The following is an 18,914-nucleotide window of genomic DNA, read 5'->3' on the forward strand; positions in this document are numbered from 1 at the left end:
TCTGCTGTCAAAGCTGATTAAAGGCGAAGAATTTATTCTCAAGCACATTTGTATTACTTTCCTGTGAGATCCTGCTGAAATAACAGAACACTAGGAATAAAGAACACAATTGTAAAGAGCTTTAAGTATCACAATCAGGTGCCCTTCGTTAGCAAAATATAGCATATTTTAGCACTCTTCATTACTTATTGAAAAAATAAACACTAAGCAAGTATAATAATGCGTAAACGAACCACATGCACTAAAGTACAGTTGAACAAATGAGAAGCACATTGCTTACATCAACTTGTGGGTAGAACACCGGTGGGTCGCTGTATCGCCGAGACTTTCGGATGGGTGCGGGTCGGTCTTCAATCTCGCCGTTGCTGTCGGCTGCTGCGGAATCTGAAGCGGGCCGTGCAGCCGGCTCCGTAGCTGGCTCCGTTGCCGTTTCCGATGACATCCTTTGAATCGGAGCTGGTTGCCTCTCTTGTTGAGGCGGTGATACAGAACCTGCACGAATCAAGTGTGAGTTCTATTCGATTTGCAGGTAAAAATCTGGACGCTTGATAGCACTGTATGCGTATAGGCAATACACGCTCAAACCCCTCTACACTCAAACCTCATTATAACAAAGTTGCATCTCGCAAGAAAAAAGTTTGCTATATTCAAAACTTCGTTATGAAGGTTATTCCTAACACTATTTATTGCAAAACAATTATTTTCATTTACGTCATTATAACCAATATTTCATTATATCCGTCTTCGTTACAATGAGGTTTTATTGTACAACGAACTCGGATATAACGAAATATCGGCTAGAATGAAGTAAATGAACAATGGTCTTGCAACAGGTATAATATTAGGAATATACATTTTATAACGAATTTTCAGATAGCACTTATTTTTGTGTAAGATGCAACTTTGTTATAATAAGGTTTGAGTGTATTGTTAATGCTGAGTTTGGCCCACTATCGCCATACATTGCCCTCGACGTCATTAGGCACTACAAACCAGCTTCTTATGCACAGAAGACACGGAAAGCAGGGAGTTGTTCTGACATCGATGGGAAAATACTATGTCCAATTAGTACATGTTATGTTCAAACAATCTGAAGTGACAGCAAGTTTTGTTTTGGAACTGTTTTGTTATAGGACAGCTCTAGCAACACCAGTGAAGCCATACGAATTGCCACGACTCATAACTCAGACTAAATATAGAAGTTGAAACCGGGCACTTTCTATAGAAAACAGATGCGGCACTCCATTCGAGTAAACAGCTTCTAGACTTGTACACCAATGCAAACAGTTGTACAGTGTCTCATGGTTGACGACAAAAATAAGACAAATAGGCTCGCAGAAGGGGCCATGTAATGTAAGTGCAGCGAGTGATTTGCCCAGACTCAAACCCCATTAGACTCAAACCTCATTATAACAAAGTCACACCTGCCACGAAAATACTTTGTTATATTCTAAAGTTCGTTATAAACGAATGTTTGTAACACAATCCATGCCAAAGCTATTAGCAACTTCATTATAACCAATACTTTGTTACACACAAATTCATTATATCGAGGTTTGAGTGTACATTGCTGTAAATGTTTGGCTCACTCCTTGTTCTCTGGTCCCACGGATCTACGGGGCTGAAGGGAATGAAGTTCGTCGGTGCTCCGCCACCAAAGCTGAGCCCCCGCGCTGTTTCCCCTCTCAGCGAGAGGTTCTCGAAGTAAGTCTGTAACGTGCCGCCCAGAGGCCTGCGGAAGAGTGAAGCACATGAAAAGATGTGAATATGAAAAGAGAAACTGCACACTGATTGCCTTCAGTATTTGTTTCTCGGACAAGCCTGCTCTTTGAATCACTGGTGGGTATTTAACGCCCAAGATGTCGAAGCTGTAATAGAAGACAGGATAATGGTACAACATATTTTAGGCCACCTGGAATTGGTTAATCGGGTCATTTACACTAGAACTTCTTTTATTCTATTTTCTTTAAATGGTAGCTGCCACAGCAAGGAATCAAACACACGACCTCAGCCTAAGTATCAGAATGCTAGTCACAGAACCAATGGGTCGGGGCAGAACTATTGTAATTGTAAAAGCACTCATAGCTAGCAAAGCACACAATGCCAAATGACGTTCGATTCAACCTATTGGAAGGCGATACTTACTAATTAGTCTATAAAGAAGACAACATATCAAATGATGGCTAACTTTCAACTGAAGAACCATCTATTACTGGCAAATATATCCACTTCACCTGCCTTCACTAGCAACGCAGCACTTTTGATAATTGCCACTCTACCCTACACACCTATGGTTGCATATCTAAAAATAACAACAGAAATAACACATGTGCAGGTGTAAATGAAACTCCACACAGTAAAGGCAGTGACAGGACAGCATAAGCTAGATCTAATAACTGTAAATCTTTTCCCACAAATAGCATAATTAAATATGCTCTCTCACTTCTACATCCTATATAAAGCCATTACAAATATATTACATAATCTTCACTGGACCAACCTACACATTCGCAAACAAAACTTGATCTAATCTGCTGAACCCAAAGCAATGAGCAATAAGCCTGTCTAAATTATCTTTGTACCAAACCACAGTTAGTTATTACTAATCAGAATTTATTCCATCTGGTCAGAATTGAACTTTATGCCGACACCATTTTGTAAGATACCTATACAGAAACCTACAGTATCCTACAATAGTTGCATATGCAATTGCAAACTGCATGCATCTTAGAGCTTATGCTTAAGCTGAAAAAGAAAATTACCTTTTTGACAAATCTGGCTGACAATTTATTCCCTACTTGAAAAGAGGCAAACAAGCACAAACATGTGCATTTATTCAGGAATGACAAGATGCAATAAGCAAACTCAAATCAAAGGCTAAGTTCTTATTGCAATCGCCCAGCTGAAACCCAAGCAGATAGCCGAAGAAACAAGAAAAAACTATTAAAAAAAACTGAGGAAAAAGCTATGCAGCTTACTCACTTCAAAACGAAGTACACAAAGATTATTGTGAATTAGGCTCAGAATGAGGCTATCTAAAAGTCCAAAGACATGCTATTCACCGATGATTAACTCCACGCTAAAAGTCACGCAATATTCTGAACAGGCCTCACTTGTGTCATCACACACACACAGAAAAAAAACAAGTTGCTTCCCCGACAGATTAAGAATACATGGGTAAAAACAATAAGCGAAAATAATCCACTTTTGCTGTTGCTAGCTAGCCAAGACACCGTTTCTCTATCTGGATGTCCATTTAAGGAACCCAGCCGGTGCAACGTGAGACACACAACAGAACTGAGAAAGGGTCCCTGCAGACACAACCGCACGTAACGAATATTATACAAACACCACGCTGCGAACTCAACTCGTAAGACTGTTACCTCAGAGATGCAGCGTTGTCGGCGGGTCAGGAGCCGAAAGAGTGCCCGTTTCAGAGGCAGGAGCCCAAGCCTTCCTCGAGACCGACACCGAGAAAGACGCGAGGAGGAGGTTGAGGCGAGGGAGCGTAACAAAAACAAAAGAAAAGGCAAATTGTGCTGCCAGCTCTCCAGCTATGGGTGTTAGAAACCTGTGCCAGGTTTACGCTTCCAAATAATCTGTCTCTCTTTCCCGTCACCCCCCCCCCCCCCCACACACACACACAGGACTCCTGAAAGCTAGCTTTGCCTCGCTGCATCGCGAGCGCGGCATTAAGCCTCCTCCCCCCCCCCCCTTTTGACTTCCTCTGGCAAACGTGTCGCGCGGGAACTCTTGCCCCCCTTCTCACACGTACGGAGGGGAGAGGAAGGCGCTATTTTGGGCTCGCCCGACTGCAAATAGAACTCCGGGTTCTCGATCGTTCTCACCCACCGCCTAGACGCCAGAGTCCACAACTCCTGCTCCTCCTTTTTCCCTTTCAACGCGTTCGGCCGAAAAGAAAGGGAGGGGAAGGGAAAAGGCGCGCGCGTCTCAGCGCCGAGCAACGCGTGGCACGGCGCCGAGGAGCGACGTTAAGTAACAGCCAAGCCCGCAGACGCGGCTAGACACGAGGCAAGAAAGCACAGTCGAAAGAAATGAAGAAACCAAGTTCAAAGAAAAGACTAAGGAAACGACGGTTTAAAGCTCAAAGCGCGTGCAACCCGAGATTCCAAGCCACGTTCCCCGAAGACGCGCGGCGGTAGCGGTAAAACGCGAGAGCGGCGCGAAACGGAGAGGAAAAACGCAGCGAAAACTCGAGCGCGCGAAGGAGTCGGCCGGGTTTTTCGAGCGGCCGAGGAACGAATCCATCTTGAAATACGAGACCCATTCGGTATGCACTTGCCGCGCTCAGATGCGTCAATACGAAATACATTCACAGCGAGGCGTTGAAACGTGCCATTTACGACATCCAGGCATTTAGATCTAGCTAACCATCCCCCTCCCTTAACACAACACCACCCGTGAAGATCTTGGCACCCCCCCCCCCTCCTCCCTCCCAACCTAAAAAATATTCCGGAACAACCCAACTATACCCATACCCCATCCATTTCACAGACAGGACTTCGTTGCATTTTGGTACCCTCCCAACCCCTCCCGATCGAACTTCTGGATAAAGCCCTGACGTCATCTACACTCCAATAAAACTATGGTCCATTTTCCCCAAGAGAACCCTCATGGGATGCGAAGCAGCAGCGGTGCGCATGGCGTTGGCCCGGTCTCGAACCGGGCGTCGACGCGGGTGCCCGAAGAACGGTTTGAAGCGAAACTCGGTGTAGCGTTTGCTCGAATAAACATTAGTTTGAAAAGCAGACACGAGAGACGGGACGCGTTGAAGACGTATGCGGTCGGCTTCCTTGGTAAATAAAGAAAAAAAGAAAGGTCGGCTTCCTTGGTGTTACTCGCGCGCCGTCTGTATTCTCGAACGCGATCGGTGTTCTTGACTAGCACCTCGTCGGAGTCGCCGGTCTTTCACTGCCGACGCTTGCGTTCGGCTTCCCTTGCTCGCGCCTCGTTGGTGTTGACATCGCCATTCGTGAATGCGATCGGCTTCGCTAACCCTTGCAACGCCGGCGACAGCCACGAAATGTACGCGCACACTAGCGGGAAGCATGCTGCGACGGCGTACCTTCCGTCGATCGCGCGACAAGCAGCGGCACGCTGTCCACATTGTCGGCGCCGCGATATTCTCAAAGCGAGCGCCGCCGGCTCGCAGCTTCTCGCCGGCAGATGAAGAGAGGTGGCGTGGGTGAGGTGATGCCCACGTGAGGAGTGGGATCGAGCGTTGCGAGCGGTGGAGAGGGCGAAGAGAGAGCTGACACGCGGCGAGCGCTCGGGAGGGGAGCGGTGTGGACGGAGGGACATCGTTACACAAACTAGTCAAAGAGCTGCTTCGCACCTAATACAAAATCTATCTCTTGGATTTGTAATACTAATCATTTATATTTGTATTTCACTACAGCATGAAGCAAAATTGGATTGTATAAACTTTTATTCGGTCCTCTGATACGCAGATCACGGTGTCTCGGGCCGCTCCCACGTGGGGACTGGGATGTACGTGGAAATACATTGCGGTAAGCATGCATTCGATAATTTCTGCTACGTCAGCAAGCGGGCGAGGCGTCAAGCGCGCATAAAAAAACATGAATTTAACTTTAAAACCATGTCCACTCGCTGCCATGATGAAGAGCCAGTGAGCGAACGACTCACATTTCCTTTTCGCTTCAAACACCGCAATGGTCAGCGCAGACAAAGCCATACTGTGACACGCAGCATTGAGACGACTTGCTTCTCACAAAGGCCTCCTGTTGGTCCTAATTTTTCAAAGAACAGAGCCCTAAACACATGTAAGCATTACAACGCGTCAGCACGTGGCGTGCCCTCTCTCAATGCGCACCCGCTTCCTCCATAAGGATAGGGCGCGCATAAAGAGAGGGCATGCCACGCACTGAAGCGTTTTAAAGACCTGACCACACGTATACACGTTCCAGCGTGAGCCATTTTGCCGCCGCGCCCTCTCTCTACAAAGAGAGAGGGCGCACAGCTTGCGAACGCTCCTCTCGCCCTAGAAAGAGGCCGCGACCCCACATCAAACAGCCACGCACTGCATCGTCTGTACGTGTGGTTAGGGCTTTAATGCGGGAAGTAGACAGCTCTTGGAATATTTCATTTAATGCATCAGTAATCATTGGCCACCACTATTGTCAAAAGCCAGTGTGGCCATAACCCTGCACATTAAACAATGATGGGCAGGTCCGAGTAAGTGAACGTATGGAACCACACTTGGCGCCCCCATCAAATGGTTGGAGGGGGGAGGAGAAGAGTAACCCTTCTGACCTTGATTTTCACTCTGCCTGACGTTAAGGGACCCTGCAACACTTTTTGAGCATGGTCAGAGAACGCTATAGCCGAGGCTTCCGAGAACACGCGAGCCCCACATTGTAGCACAGCACGCGGACTTGAAATTCAATTATTAAGGCCAGCTAAAAATCACTCGCTTTTCTCTCGACAGGTCGTGACATATACAGAAATGATGGCGCCATATATCCAGTGTAAGGCCGTTGGCTGAATTGAGCATCGAGAGTGGCACAGCTGCTGCTGCCGCCGTGACACACGGCCACGAGCGCTGGCAATCACACTGAGAGTAATGCCCCAACCACACCACGGCTTCCGAGAGTGCACGCCGGCGGGTTTCTCTCCAGCCGTCTCAATCACTGCCCTCACGAGCAAAAAAGTAATGCACCTAACGCGCCCGACTGCCGCGATAGCGCGTGCTGACTGAGGATCCCGACGGCAGCGGAGACCACGCGGCAGAAAACAGAGGCATACCAGCGTGCATGCACATTCGTTCCTTCAATGATTTTTTTTGCTATGTTTATTCGTTTGATGTTCGTTTTTACAAGACCCAACATATCTACCAAAACCGCAAAACTGACCATGCAAATGGGCGACCATAAATGAATAAAATGGGAGTGTAACCTGTCCACAGCTATCGCAGCACCGGCGACTTCAGTCTAGACCATGGTGGTCTGGAGTAGACGAATGACGACCGCCTCCACTCTGTCTCTTGCTTCTGCGGTCTGACGGGAGGTAGTCAGAAACAAAACCTGGGGAAGCCTTGCAGGCGGGTGCGAAGCACTGTGCACTGAAATTCTCCACAACCTTTTGGATGGCTGGGAAATTTTGTCGTGCAGCATTCTGTCGACTTATTACATGTAAACGAGCTGTTTGCTCTGCCACGATATTCCCCCTCGTACTTTCAATGTGCTCCATGGCGTCCCCACCGTGCACCACCGTGTGGTTGTAATCAATTCTGTGAAATCTTCTTTTCCGTGCCTTGTGATTCGTCTTGACTTTCATGGCAAGCAAGCACACTGCTACGTTCTTTTGTATGTCCGCTGCCGAGCGGTATGCCGGCTAATTAGACGCAGAACTGTTCTAAAAACATGTGAGGTTATTCTTACCGTTCATTGTAAGAGTCTTTATGAGATTTGCATTATGACAAAGTCTCTCGCTGCAGGTCAGACGTTGGGATGTGAAGGCTCGACTATGAATCAAACTTTCATTTATACCTCGTGTGCCTTACGGCAGATCCTCCAAGTTAAGGTAAAAAATAACACCTAATAATAAATACCTTGGTCCTCATCACTGGGAACTCGTTTTTTCATGCTCCTTTATTCCCTTTTACCTCACAAGATCTTTTTTCATAATTGTAAAGGTAGCTTTCCTGCTATGCAGATTGCCCTGCAAATGGCAGCTAGCCACTTACTGAGAACAATGTATTTGAGTACAGTTTTCTTGTGCTATGACGTAAAAAATGTAGACTTGGCTGTCTTGATATTGGCACGAATGATAGACAAACCTCAACACATGCAGCTCGGACCTCGTCTCCACTTGAAGTACGACCAGTGCTGCTATTAGAGGGGCAAATATGCATCGCAGAGAAGTGCACTTGCAGATTAGGAATATGGTCTACTATTATACACTCCCTATGCTTTCCTTGGCTCCATTTTTGTCCATTTCTGTTATATGTTCCTTACCTGTTGGTTTTAAGTAGTAGTGTACACCAAAAAAGGAAAGGACTTGCATGATCCATTCTACTTCAAGAAAAGGGCTCCTTGATCCTTTCCACTATCGTCATCCCCGATCACATGGTCTCTAATGCATTTGACTAAGACAACTCATAAGCAAAAGCCATCTTAATTTTTTCCTTCTCAGTCGCCTGTATCGACCCCCCGAACACTTTCTGAGCTCGGTGTGGTTTTGCACTGCCTCCGGGATCAGAGGCATTACAAGCTTTCTACACATTATGCGGCTTCGCAGTGCCCCCGAGATTGGCACACCTTCGAATAATTGACAATGCCATGTGAAGACGTCATCATGTTGCATCACGAATTTCGTCGACCTGTGACACCATGACCAGAGTTTCCCTATAAATACACTAGAGCATACTTTGGTGCCAGTGTCTATGGGCGCTGCAATGCACCGTGCTTGAGGCAGCATGGGAATGATGGGTAGTGTATGGATTCGTGTAATCTTCCTTCTTTTGGCTCTGCTTGGCTCCTCAAGGCCTGGAGCAACATTGTCGCGAGACTGAGTTCAGAAAATGTTGAACACTTTCACTGCACCACCGTAACACTTTTGGGCTCAGCAATTCAAATCAGCTCACAAAGTTCACGATTCATTTTTTTTTTTTACTGATACAAATGTCAAAACACAACAAAACCACAAGTTCGTTCGAAGCCGCAAAGGCGGATCTGTGTACTACCAATAATTTCCATGATGGCTGCCCCGCCGCGTTCGTCTAGTGGCTAAGATACTCGGCTACTGACCCGCAGGTCGCGGGTTCGAATCCCGGCTGCGGCGGCAGCATTTCCGATGGAGGCGGAAATGTTGTAGGCCCGTGTGCTCAGGTTTGGGTGCACGTTAAAGAACCCCAGGTGGTCGAAATTTCCGGAGCCCTCCACTACGGCGTCTCTCATAATCATATGGTGGTTTTGGGACGTTAAACCCCACATATCATTATTCCATGATGGCTGAACGATCATAGCGCAGGAGTTCCCTCACGTAAATATTGTAGGAAACTCTATGGTGATGACAATGTATTATGGTAACATACTTCCCTTCATGATTATTTTTTGCATATCTCATGTTGATGCTGACACCCACCGTCACTTATCATGTTTGATGAGGCACCTAAGGCTTTTATCTGAGTAACTAGTGTCCCAAGTTCTCTAAATGTACAGACAAATATAACTAATGCAGAACAACAACATGCTGCTGTTTTTCTTGGCTGTATGTCCTGGTGAGTGCATTGAATATCAGTGTAACCAAATCGCTCCAACTATTTCAAGTCCCCACTGTGTTAAAATGTAGAAGACTCACAGAAAGCTTTTCTACAAAAAGAAATGGCACCTTATCAATCTGCAGTACCATCCACTCCACTAGAATTTGGCAGAGTGCCACAAAGCACCCCTATTATTACTTTTACAAACTGTTGCCATCACCTGATACATATCTCGTACCAGTTCTGATCCCATTAATTACACTTTCGTGATTTTCACAATCATGACTGCTTAATGCAGTAACACGTGAGTAGCTTTGCACTCAAGTAGCAGAAGGGAATACAGCTCATAAAGCATCATTTAATTTACGAGCAATTGCATATTTACAAGCTGTACACTTTGCTTGTCAGCTACAAAACTACGCATGAAACAATATTTTTAAAAAATTATTTCCCGTGCAAATGGTTCTAATCATGCTCTACCTCGGTTTATAGTGGTGCTGTGTCTTTTAGGACTGAAGCAAGAGAGAACATGCCGCTTTCTACTTGCATAAAAATTAAGCAACCCTGTGATCTTTGTCTCTGTTATGGTCTGAGATGCTGTGCTGAATTAATCATATGACTGTTTTGAGCGCACACTGTGAACCAAATGAATAACCACTTTGCAAGTGTTATCTGCAGTTTTTAAAGCAATATTTTATGGTAAAAAATTAAGTAGTAGAGGTATCAACAGTGATGGAAGCAACATTTTGCTTTTTGGAACAGATTCTGGAGCAAAAAAAATGGTGCTTTGGAGTAGCCTCAAGTATCTTTGGAGCAGAAAAAATGCTATAGCTTAGGGTTCCTATTGGTGTTATCGGAGCAGATGCATGTTCCTAACGACTCCTGAAGTCTAAAACATCACTTAAGCATCTAATAAATATATATATATATTACTAAACATGCCGTATACTAGCATGCAGCTAGTATACAAGAAGTATAGTTGGCGTAAATCATGGGCGGGGAGGAGGGGTCAAGAGAGTGGATTTTTCTGGTGTTCAGGCTGGAGAAAACACCCCTTGCAAGTACCCCACTTGAGATATAGCTTTAGTGCATGATATATTTGAGTTAACTGTCAAGTGTAATGCAAAAACATTTTTAAAGGGGTTTTAATTTAATAAAAGGTTTTTATCTTTTACTGCGTACCTGTGGTAAATGCCCCTCAGCTATGTGAACTATGGAAATTGAAAAAAAAAAAAAAAGGTGAAGAGACTGAATAGAACAACGCAATTGCCAGAGCTGAGACCCTATGCTTGTTTTTTTTAAATTTTATTTGAAAGCATGATTTATTTCTTATAGAAATAAATATACAACCCATTTTAAAAATATAAATTGGGCACCATGGCCTGATGTGTGTCACCCTTTCAGATTTTTCTGGATTTACGTCACTGAGTAGCATACTAGGATAATAGCGTATACATCTTGCTTTCGGTTTCGCTTAGTCTCATGGGATGGTCCCATGGTTCAACATCATTCTTTTTAGTTTGCCAACACAATTCTGGAGCAGGTTTGGAGCAGTTACTAGCAGATATTGCACTTTGGAGCAGCATTTCTCTTTTGGAGCAGTTTGGAGCAATTGGAACAGCACTTCCTATCACTGTATTGATGCCACTTTTTTGAAGGTAAAAGAGCAGCCAACTTGAGAGCCCCTGTTCCTTTGCTTTGAACTTTGAGCTAAGGTATAGCGTGGTACTATACAAATAAAGTGAAAATATTCAGCACCACCTCTGATATACTGAATGCTGTCCCCTCTGAGCGCACTTCTCAAAACTGTGTTTACACCTCATCAGACATGTTTAATTGTGCAAACAGGGCAATGACTAAAGGAAAAGACAGCACCATGCGGAAAATTACAAACAAAAAAAAAAATGAACTTCCACTCTGATATTAATTAATCCTCATGCTATAATTATATTTATGCTGACAAAATGGAACTGTTTTCACAGTTGCTCTCAAACAGGGTGCTGAATGCTAAATTATTTATATGCATGGGGAAAATATAAGCAAGATGCCTGCTTCAAAATATGAATGACTTATGTAGAGACAGTCTTATTCACACTTTTTCATGGTGTGAAACACTCTTACAGTTTTCATAATGTGCGGTTTTGAGTTGTTCAGTAAGCTTCACCATAGCGCAGCCATGTACTGCATTTTGGTTTACAAGCAATTCAAGTAGCTAACCACTGTGTTGTAAAGCATAGCACCTGTGGCCTACATCAGAATATAAAGTCAAAACTTTCCATAAATCTTCATAAATATACTAAGTGTATCTTTATAATGGAATCTGATATGCTTTGCATGACTGAGTTGCTTCTTTTGCTGCAATGTTAGCTCTATAGTTGTCTTCATACTGCTTTCTCATGAGATTTTATTTACAACATTATGTGATTGATTGATTGATATGTGAGGTTTAACGTCCCAAAACTACCATATGATTATGAGAGACGCCGTAGTGAAGGGCTACGGAAATTTCGACCACTTGGGGTCCTTTAACAGGCACCCAAATCTGAGCACACGGGCCTACAACATTTCCGCCTCCATTGGAAATGCAGCCGCCGCAGCCGAGATTCGAACCCGCGACCTGCGGGTCAGCAGCCGAGTACCTTAGCCACTAGACCACTGCGGCGGGGCTACAACATTGTGTGTAATTGACATTATACGATCGTGCCAAACTCAGGCACTGCAGAAATTCGTAATAAATCAGTTGAACCCTCATAAAACTAATTTTACTGTACATCAAACACTTTTAAGATCCCCTAGAATGTATCTGTTTGCAAAATCCTTTTCAGTCACTTTAAAATTCAATATATGCAGGTTCTGCTTTATGTATACACGATTTTACTTTCAATTCATGAGCGCCGCCATCGTGGACTGATGAGCGATTGTTTTGCCGGTTTTCTAAGCCATAACATGAAACGGCCATGGTCAAAAAATGTTGAATATACCGGCGAAAGCATTTCAACCAACTTGCACAAATGCCATTCTCTTCAAAGGATGTTGAAGTAACTCTGAATAGTAGCACAACTTGACTTTCGGTAGAATGCAAGAGATAACCGGCAAAATATGCTACGCTTGAAAATTCACTGTACTTTGAACATTTAAGCTAGTATAACGAACTTCTAAACTTAAAAGTTATGAATCGATGTGAGGGCAATATATCTTCATCTAACCTTGAAGTGAGGCTTTGCGGCAGTGCGGATTTCTTCTGAATAGATGTTTTCACGGCTTAGCACCCCTTCACTGCAGCGTGACCACCTTTACAAGGGGGAAGGGTGTCACATGCAGACTACCATACACATTTTTGAATACTTCGACATTTCCCATAATTTAAATTCAAATAACAGTAAACTCAGATACTGTGATAGTCGTTGGAATATTTACACAAGCCTAGAAAAGCAGCTTCATATCACTCTCTTCCCACAACAAACGTGAAACTAGGTGCCTGCCGGACAGAAAATACTTGCCAGGGGCTGCACGTAGTTTTATTGCGGTCAGTGAACTTGTGTGAGCTTTAGAAAACATTCCCCAATGAAGTAGGAACATAACACCTTAATTAAGAAATGAAAAATCACGCTTATTGTAGAAACTCTTAATATAGAACCTCTCCGTGAGCACTGTAATCTCGGGATTTATTCTGAGATAGAAGATTCCCTGTAAGAGGAGCAAGTGCTCCTTTCTATGGTATCTCGAACGATCACCCAAGGATTCCCTTCGAAGGAAGTAGTAGCTATCAATCTCTAGCAATCTGCCACAGCAAAAGTTTCACAGAAGGCCCAGTATAAGCCATGACAGGTCCACTTGTGCAAGCTATCACTTCCATATTTTTGACAGAAATTACAGCAAGAACCATCTCGGTATGTCTGTTGGCATTAGTGTGATCAGCACTGAGCCTACGTACACTGTACGTACTGCACATGCTGTCTAATTAGCACCGGAATGTGCCGTGCATGAGGTGAGTTACAGCAGCCAAGCTCTTCTCTTGCATTTCTTTCTGCATGTGCTATGCCGTTCAATAGGACTGCCATGAAGTCTGTGCATAGAGCATGTCAATAACCTTGAGGCACGAATTATGATGCATTGTCGACGAATCTATCCAAATTCACACGCACCCAAACCTCATCATAGGAAACCTTAAATTCACAATTTTTTCAGATTAACTACTTTTTCGAAAATCCCCCTCCAAATTTCTAGGTTTAATATAAAAATATTTTACTACAACAACTTTCGGAATCGCTGTTTCAGAATAGTATAAAATTTTATTTCCCGTATATCTCCCCAACACTTCAAAGTAACGAACGGCGATCTTAAAAGTTACCTGCGGCTGCGGAAATAATGCCCAGCTTTGCCCCTGCCACTATCTTCATCATCAGAACACCCACATATTATTTCTCTATGTGACTGCCCTATGAAATGTCGCCATCATCATCGCCTGGTACTTGTTTCTTGCGTCAGGCTTTGCTCCACCGCCTTTGTTTTCGTTGGGTAGCTTTACCTGCACACTCGTTACACGGCTGTTTTCTATCCTTTTGGTTGGTGGTTGAACATTCAAGATTATCTCTGGGAGCAGCACGAAAGGTATGCTACGAAAGTGAAAAATGCGACGCGAGTGACTTATGGGATGAAGTTGCCAACTGAACACTCTGCACAGTGGGATGACGAAGCATGTACGTGATCTTAGCTTATGACCAATAAGATCCATACTATTTGTCATGATGAAGAAATGGCTAAGAGAATAAAAAAAAAACGTCGGAGCAGCACGCACTAACTGACATAAAGAATCGGTATCTAACGCCGATGCTTCACAGTGCACAAGATGGATGCGCACACTTAAATGTCTGTCTTTCAGCAGTTGAGCTGCTCACATCAGGATAGATGTTTCATTAGAATAATTCATGTTTGCTTGTTTTTCGTGCTTATTAGCGGGTAACAGGGCCATGAATATCAATGCAGCATAAGTAGTCGACTCACATAGTCATGTTTACGATTTTTGCTTAAATTTTAATATATTCACTACAAAAAATTTTCGAAAAAACTGCACCACCGCGGTAATCTAGTGGCTAAGGTACTCAGCTGCCGACCCGCATGCCGCGGGATCGAATCCTGGCTGCCACGACTTCATTTTCGATGGAGGCGAATATGCCATAGGCCCACGTGCTCAGATTTGAGTGCACGTTAAAGAACCCCAAGTGTTCGAAATTTCTAGAGCCCTCCACTACGCCGTCTATCATAATCACAAGAAGGTTTTCGGACGTTAAACACCATATACAGAAGACTTTCAGTAAACGGAGCCTGAAGGGACCAGAAAAATATGTTCCATTTAGCGAGAATTTCGTTTACTGAAAGGTGAACATAGGTGCAGAATATAAGCCCGAAACCACGCGTTGCAGAGGCAATTGTTACATTTATTCAGTAGTCTTGTTTAACAGATTTACGTTTACTGAGAGTCTACTGTATCTATCATTTTTTAAAAAGAATGAATAATTTATAACGGTCCCTTGAGATTCGTTGTACGGAGACTTCACAGTACCACGATACCAAGGCACTCAATATTAAATTTTAAGAAAGAAAATGAAGTAATTTGCTATTTTTAATGAGTCCCTGCAATCAATTATGATTAGCATGAAGTCAAATATTCCATTATTATGCTGCCAGTCATGTTGCTTTTTGAGGTAAAAAGAGTGAAATCATAGGCTTCAAATGTGTGCGCCGTTAGTTTTTGGTTGCATTCACACCGAGAAAAGAAAAGTCATACTTTGTGCTTTGGTTGTAGAGTGCGGTGTGTCAACAACTCGTCAAACATAGCACGCCTATGCAGCACACAGAGATTAAGTTGTGACATGACTATACAGAAGGTTCAATACGTCTAATGAGCAATGTATCTTTCTCTTCCTTGGCCACCAATTCGCACAGCTAGCATAAACGAATTGCGTGCACAAATGTAGCCACCGTCAGTGAAGGGCATTCTGTTATCTGATGAGTGATCACAATTACAGCAGAGTACAGCAAACAACATGCCTGTATACATGTGCCGCGGGTTTGATTCTATCCAGAACCAAATGAACTGTAAAGAACTTTTTTTTACAATGAAAAAGTTTCTGAGCGAGGATGGCACACTCAGCTGGAATCTGCAAAAGCAAATCCCGAAATCACGTGACCTCAACCACCAGAACGTTGGCTGGTGCCAATGAATACTGCAGCAGTCACCCACAGCTGTAGCAGCTTAGAAAAGGGGTATCCTCACAGCAGAAGGAGAAGACCCGAATTGAAAGGGAGAAGGAACACACATAGGAACATTCAGCGCATTGTGCAAGCACGTCTACAACACGCATCTGCAAAGGGAGCGCGTGCTTGTACTTGTATCAGTTGGCTTTCAACAAATTTCAGCAGCACCCTTTCTTAACAACAACCTAGCCAAAAGAAACACTTTTGTGCTATCATCTCATAACATTATGCTTGGTATTCTGTGAAACTTTTGTGTGTGTGTGTGTGTCACTGAGGACTGTACCAACCCAGTGACCAAAGCTCCATAGACACACACAAGCAAGTATTACGCGATGCAAACAGGGTGAAGCTTCCCAAGTGTGCTAACAAAACTCACGTGCTCAGAAACTCGTCCGGAAGGTCCAAAATTTCCTGAGGAATGGACTTCCCCGTGAGAAACACAGCCACCTCTTGCGTAAAGTTGTTGCAGTTGTGACGAAACAGATCGTAAGTGTGAGGCCTGCAAAGGAGAAACAAACCAAGGTGGAGGCGTCCATAAGTACTGCACACTTTTTTAACAGCAGTGCAAAGAAAACAAGCATAAGTACATGGTAGAGGAGCTAGAGGGAGCAGGGTGAATAAACTCACAACAGTGCCTAGTCACCAGTCTCGTGGTCATCATCAGGTTATTCATGCCTATTGTGGGATGAAGGCCCCTGCAGTCATCTCCTATTGTCCTCACCTTGCATCAGATGACTTATTGAAAGTGGGTCAGCAACATTTTTTTGAGTAATCAGAAAATTATTCTCCTATCGGAGTTTATTGCTTCACCACTAAGTCGCTGAATTTTTTCTTTAGATTCATGAAGTAGAACTGCAGTCGCAGAAATTGGTCACAGGCTTCAAGTGCCTTTTCTCTTCTTTCGTCTCTATGAGCGTGCTCTGATGACAGAGGGGCCAGATCTACATCAGCATAAGTCATGACCTTAAACGGATACTGAGTGAAAATAGAAAAAACTGTCAGAAACACTCAAAATTCCACTCTGAAGATGTGACTCTTCTAATAAAGAGTTTAGTTCATGTATTTTTGAACAGATAGCCATACTTTTGGAGGGCCTCCCGTGCACGGTCGCTGCATGACAGTGCAAGCCGTGATGACGTCAAAATTGCTGCGACAGATGCAGGGTGCACATTTTCCTCCTTCCACATCTCATTTACGTAGCACTCTTTCCGCAAAGGTGTCAAGATGGGTCTCTTCATTTAAAGGATTTACCCACACAGGATGCCCGGCGCTGTTCGCTACCAGTGCAAATCAAACCGGTTCTAGGAATTATAGTGGGAGCTGAGTACGTTGAGAGACGCTGGCGATGGCTGGCACAATTGACATACCCATTTCCGGAGGCGTTAGGCTTTACCTCCTCTAGCTGACAACACGAGCTTTAGGCTTGTTTGTGAAAGGTGGAAAAAATAATCCTTTTTCTTTAGTTTCAGCATGAATGAAAGCTTGAATAAAGGAATTTTAGCATCCATGCCAACTAAATTAGAGTGACAAGGGCAGGGGGGTCCTAGAAAAAAAAGTATTATTGCGAAAATTCACCGACTACTTCTCAGACCACCTCGATTAGGCACACTACACAGAAACTTTGTCGAATCACCTTCAGAATTTCACGCCCTGAAATATGCCAATCGTTCGATCTCACAAACGCACACTTGATTTCAAGACATCACAATTGAATCGCAAACCACCATTCGAGCGCTACACGTGACCCTCTCATTTTCATTAATAATATGCATCCCCTACCATCAAGTGCAGCCACCGCAAAGAGTTTTTTTAATTCCGTACCAAACCGCAACCTATAAATAGCACTTGTCCGCTGCCGAAACACATTAAGGCCGATTAGGCCTAGCCTACAATTCGGCATATTGTCGCAGGAAGTTTGTCCAGGACATGAAGATCCGGCGTCGAAAAGACCCCACTCAAGCACTGAACCAAGAACTGTATGTGTGGTACAAAGTTTGCGTTCGCGCCCGGAAGATCAACAATAACGAAAACCTGCCAAGCTTACGTATAAGACCACGCACGGGCAGCGAAGCTGAAAGTTCACATCGTAAAAGGTTTTAAATTTATGGATGAGGTAGCAAACACGACATCTATAGCAAGCTATATAACAAAAACGCTTTTTCCGACACGAAAACTGTTAAGCGCAGTTGATAAGAACGGGATCACACGTGCCGTGTTGAGCCGCGCGCAGCCGAAGTCTTGTTAGCGACGCATCCACTGTAGCCCCGTCAGAGCCGCCGAAAAGGTATATCCGTCGCCCTGGGCAAGCCCGTGCAGCCTGTCGGGGTCTTTTTTTCCTTCTCTTTTCCTTCCCTCGCCCTTTGTTCGGTAACTCCGCGTACCCTCCTCCTCCGTAAAAATCTCGTCGCTCGCTCCCCAGTGGCGCGTCCAGTGTGCCTCTTTTTTGAGACGCACATTCTCTACTGCCTTTGTCACAAAGACTTTCTGGGGACTGCATTATAATCGGTCTTTCATCTTGAGGAACTGCACAATAAGCGGTATGCGTATATATGCGGTTCAATGAGAAGGCAAATCGAAGTCTAAAAAGACCCCATTGTAAAAGAAAGGGAATAAGAGCTTCATCAAAGAAAGTGTTACAGATAATCATTTATAACGAATTTTCGAATATAACGATGTATTTTCGTGGCAGACGTTACTTTGTTATAATGAGGTTTGAGAGTAACGCGCAAAGCCAGAATGAAAGTCATGTTTATTTTCTGGACGTACGTAATGAGGTTTATTCTTACAAACATAGGTTGCAAGCAAAAATACCACTTGAGGTCAAAATGGCAATGGCAGCCTTCAAATAGGAAGTGACGAAGGAAAAGGTGCAATGTTCTCATACCACTCTGGGGGTATCATAAAACTGGCCCATGGGTCTCAGGTTGCCAACACCTGCTCTAGGCTGTGAAACCGTTCTGCAATTAAAGCAGATAACAGGGTATCCATTCTATATTGCCTTATTACTGCATTTAAAAGCACCCTCATTCACAAAAAGTGAAATCAAGAGAAAGAGATGAATAGGGGCTGCACACGTAGCGCATCGGCAGGACAACCGCTGGTTTAAGGGTTACTGACAGGATTGCAAGAGAAGGCACACGCTCGAGAAGGAGACATAAGGTTAGGCGGGCCAGTGAGATTAAGAAGTTTGCAGGTATAACATGGCAGCAGAAAGCACAGGGCTGTGTTGATCGGCGGAATATGGGAAAGGCCTTAGCCCTGCAGTGGGTGCAGTCGAGCTGATGGTGATGATGATTTACAAGCTGTAGAGCGTGATCCCACAACGACACAACACGGCTCAAAAGCCCAACAATCTCTTTTACAGTATTCGAAATCTCCCCACTGTTCAGTCTTCTGGCATATGCAGATGCCT

General features: G+C 44.2%; 1 protein-coding gene across 1 annotated transcript in view; it reads right to left on the reverse strand.

The window, feature by feature from the left end:
• LOC119180309 (uncharacterized) overlaps positions 1-18,914 on the reverse strand; it is a 40,202-nt gene that overhangs the window by 12,722 nt on the left and 8,566 nt on the right. Inside the window, exons 4-6 of the mRNA XM_037431477.2 lie at positions 15,879-16,001; positions 1,590-1,732; positions 281-492 (exon numbers count right to left, since the gene is read on the reverse strand). Of these exons, the coding sequence (XP_037287374.1) occupies positions 281-492; positions 1,590-1,732; positions 15,879-16,001 (478 nt within the window). The remainder of the gene's footprint in view (positions 1-280; positions 493-1,589; positions 1,733-15,878; positions 16,002-18,914) is intronic.

This window comes from Rhipicephalus microplus, chromosome 7 (assembly GCF_043290135.1).
Source record: "Rhipicephalus microplus isolate Deutch F79 chromosome 7, USDA_Rmic, whole genome shotgun sequence".
Lineage (NCBI taxonomy): Eukaryota > Metazoa > Arthropoda > Arachnida > Ixodida > Ixodidae > Rhipicephalus > Rhipicephalus microplus.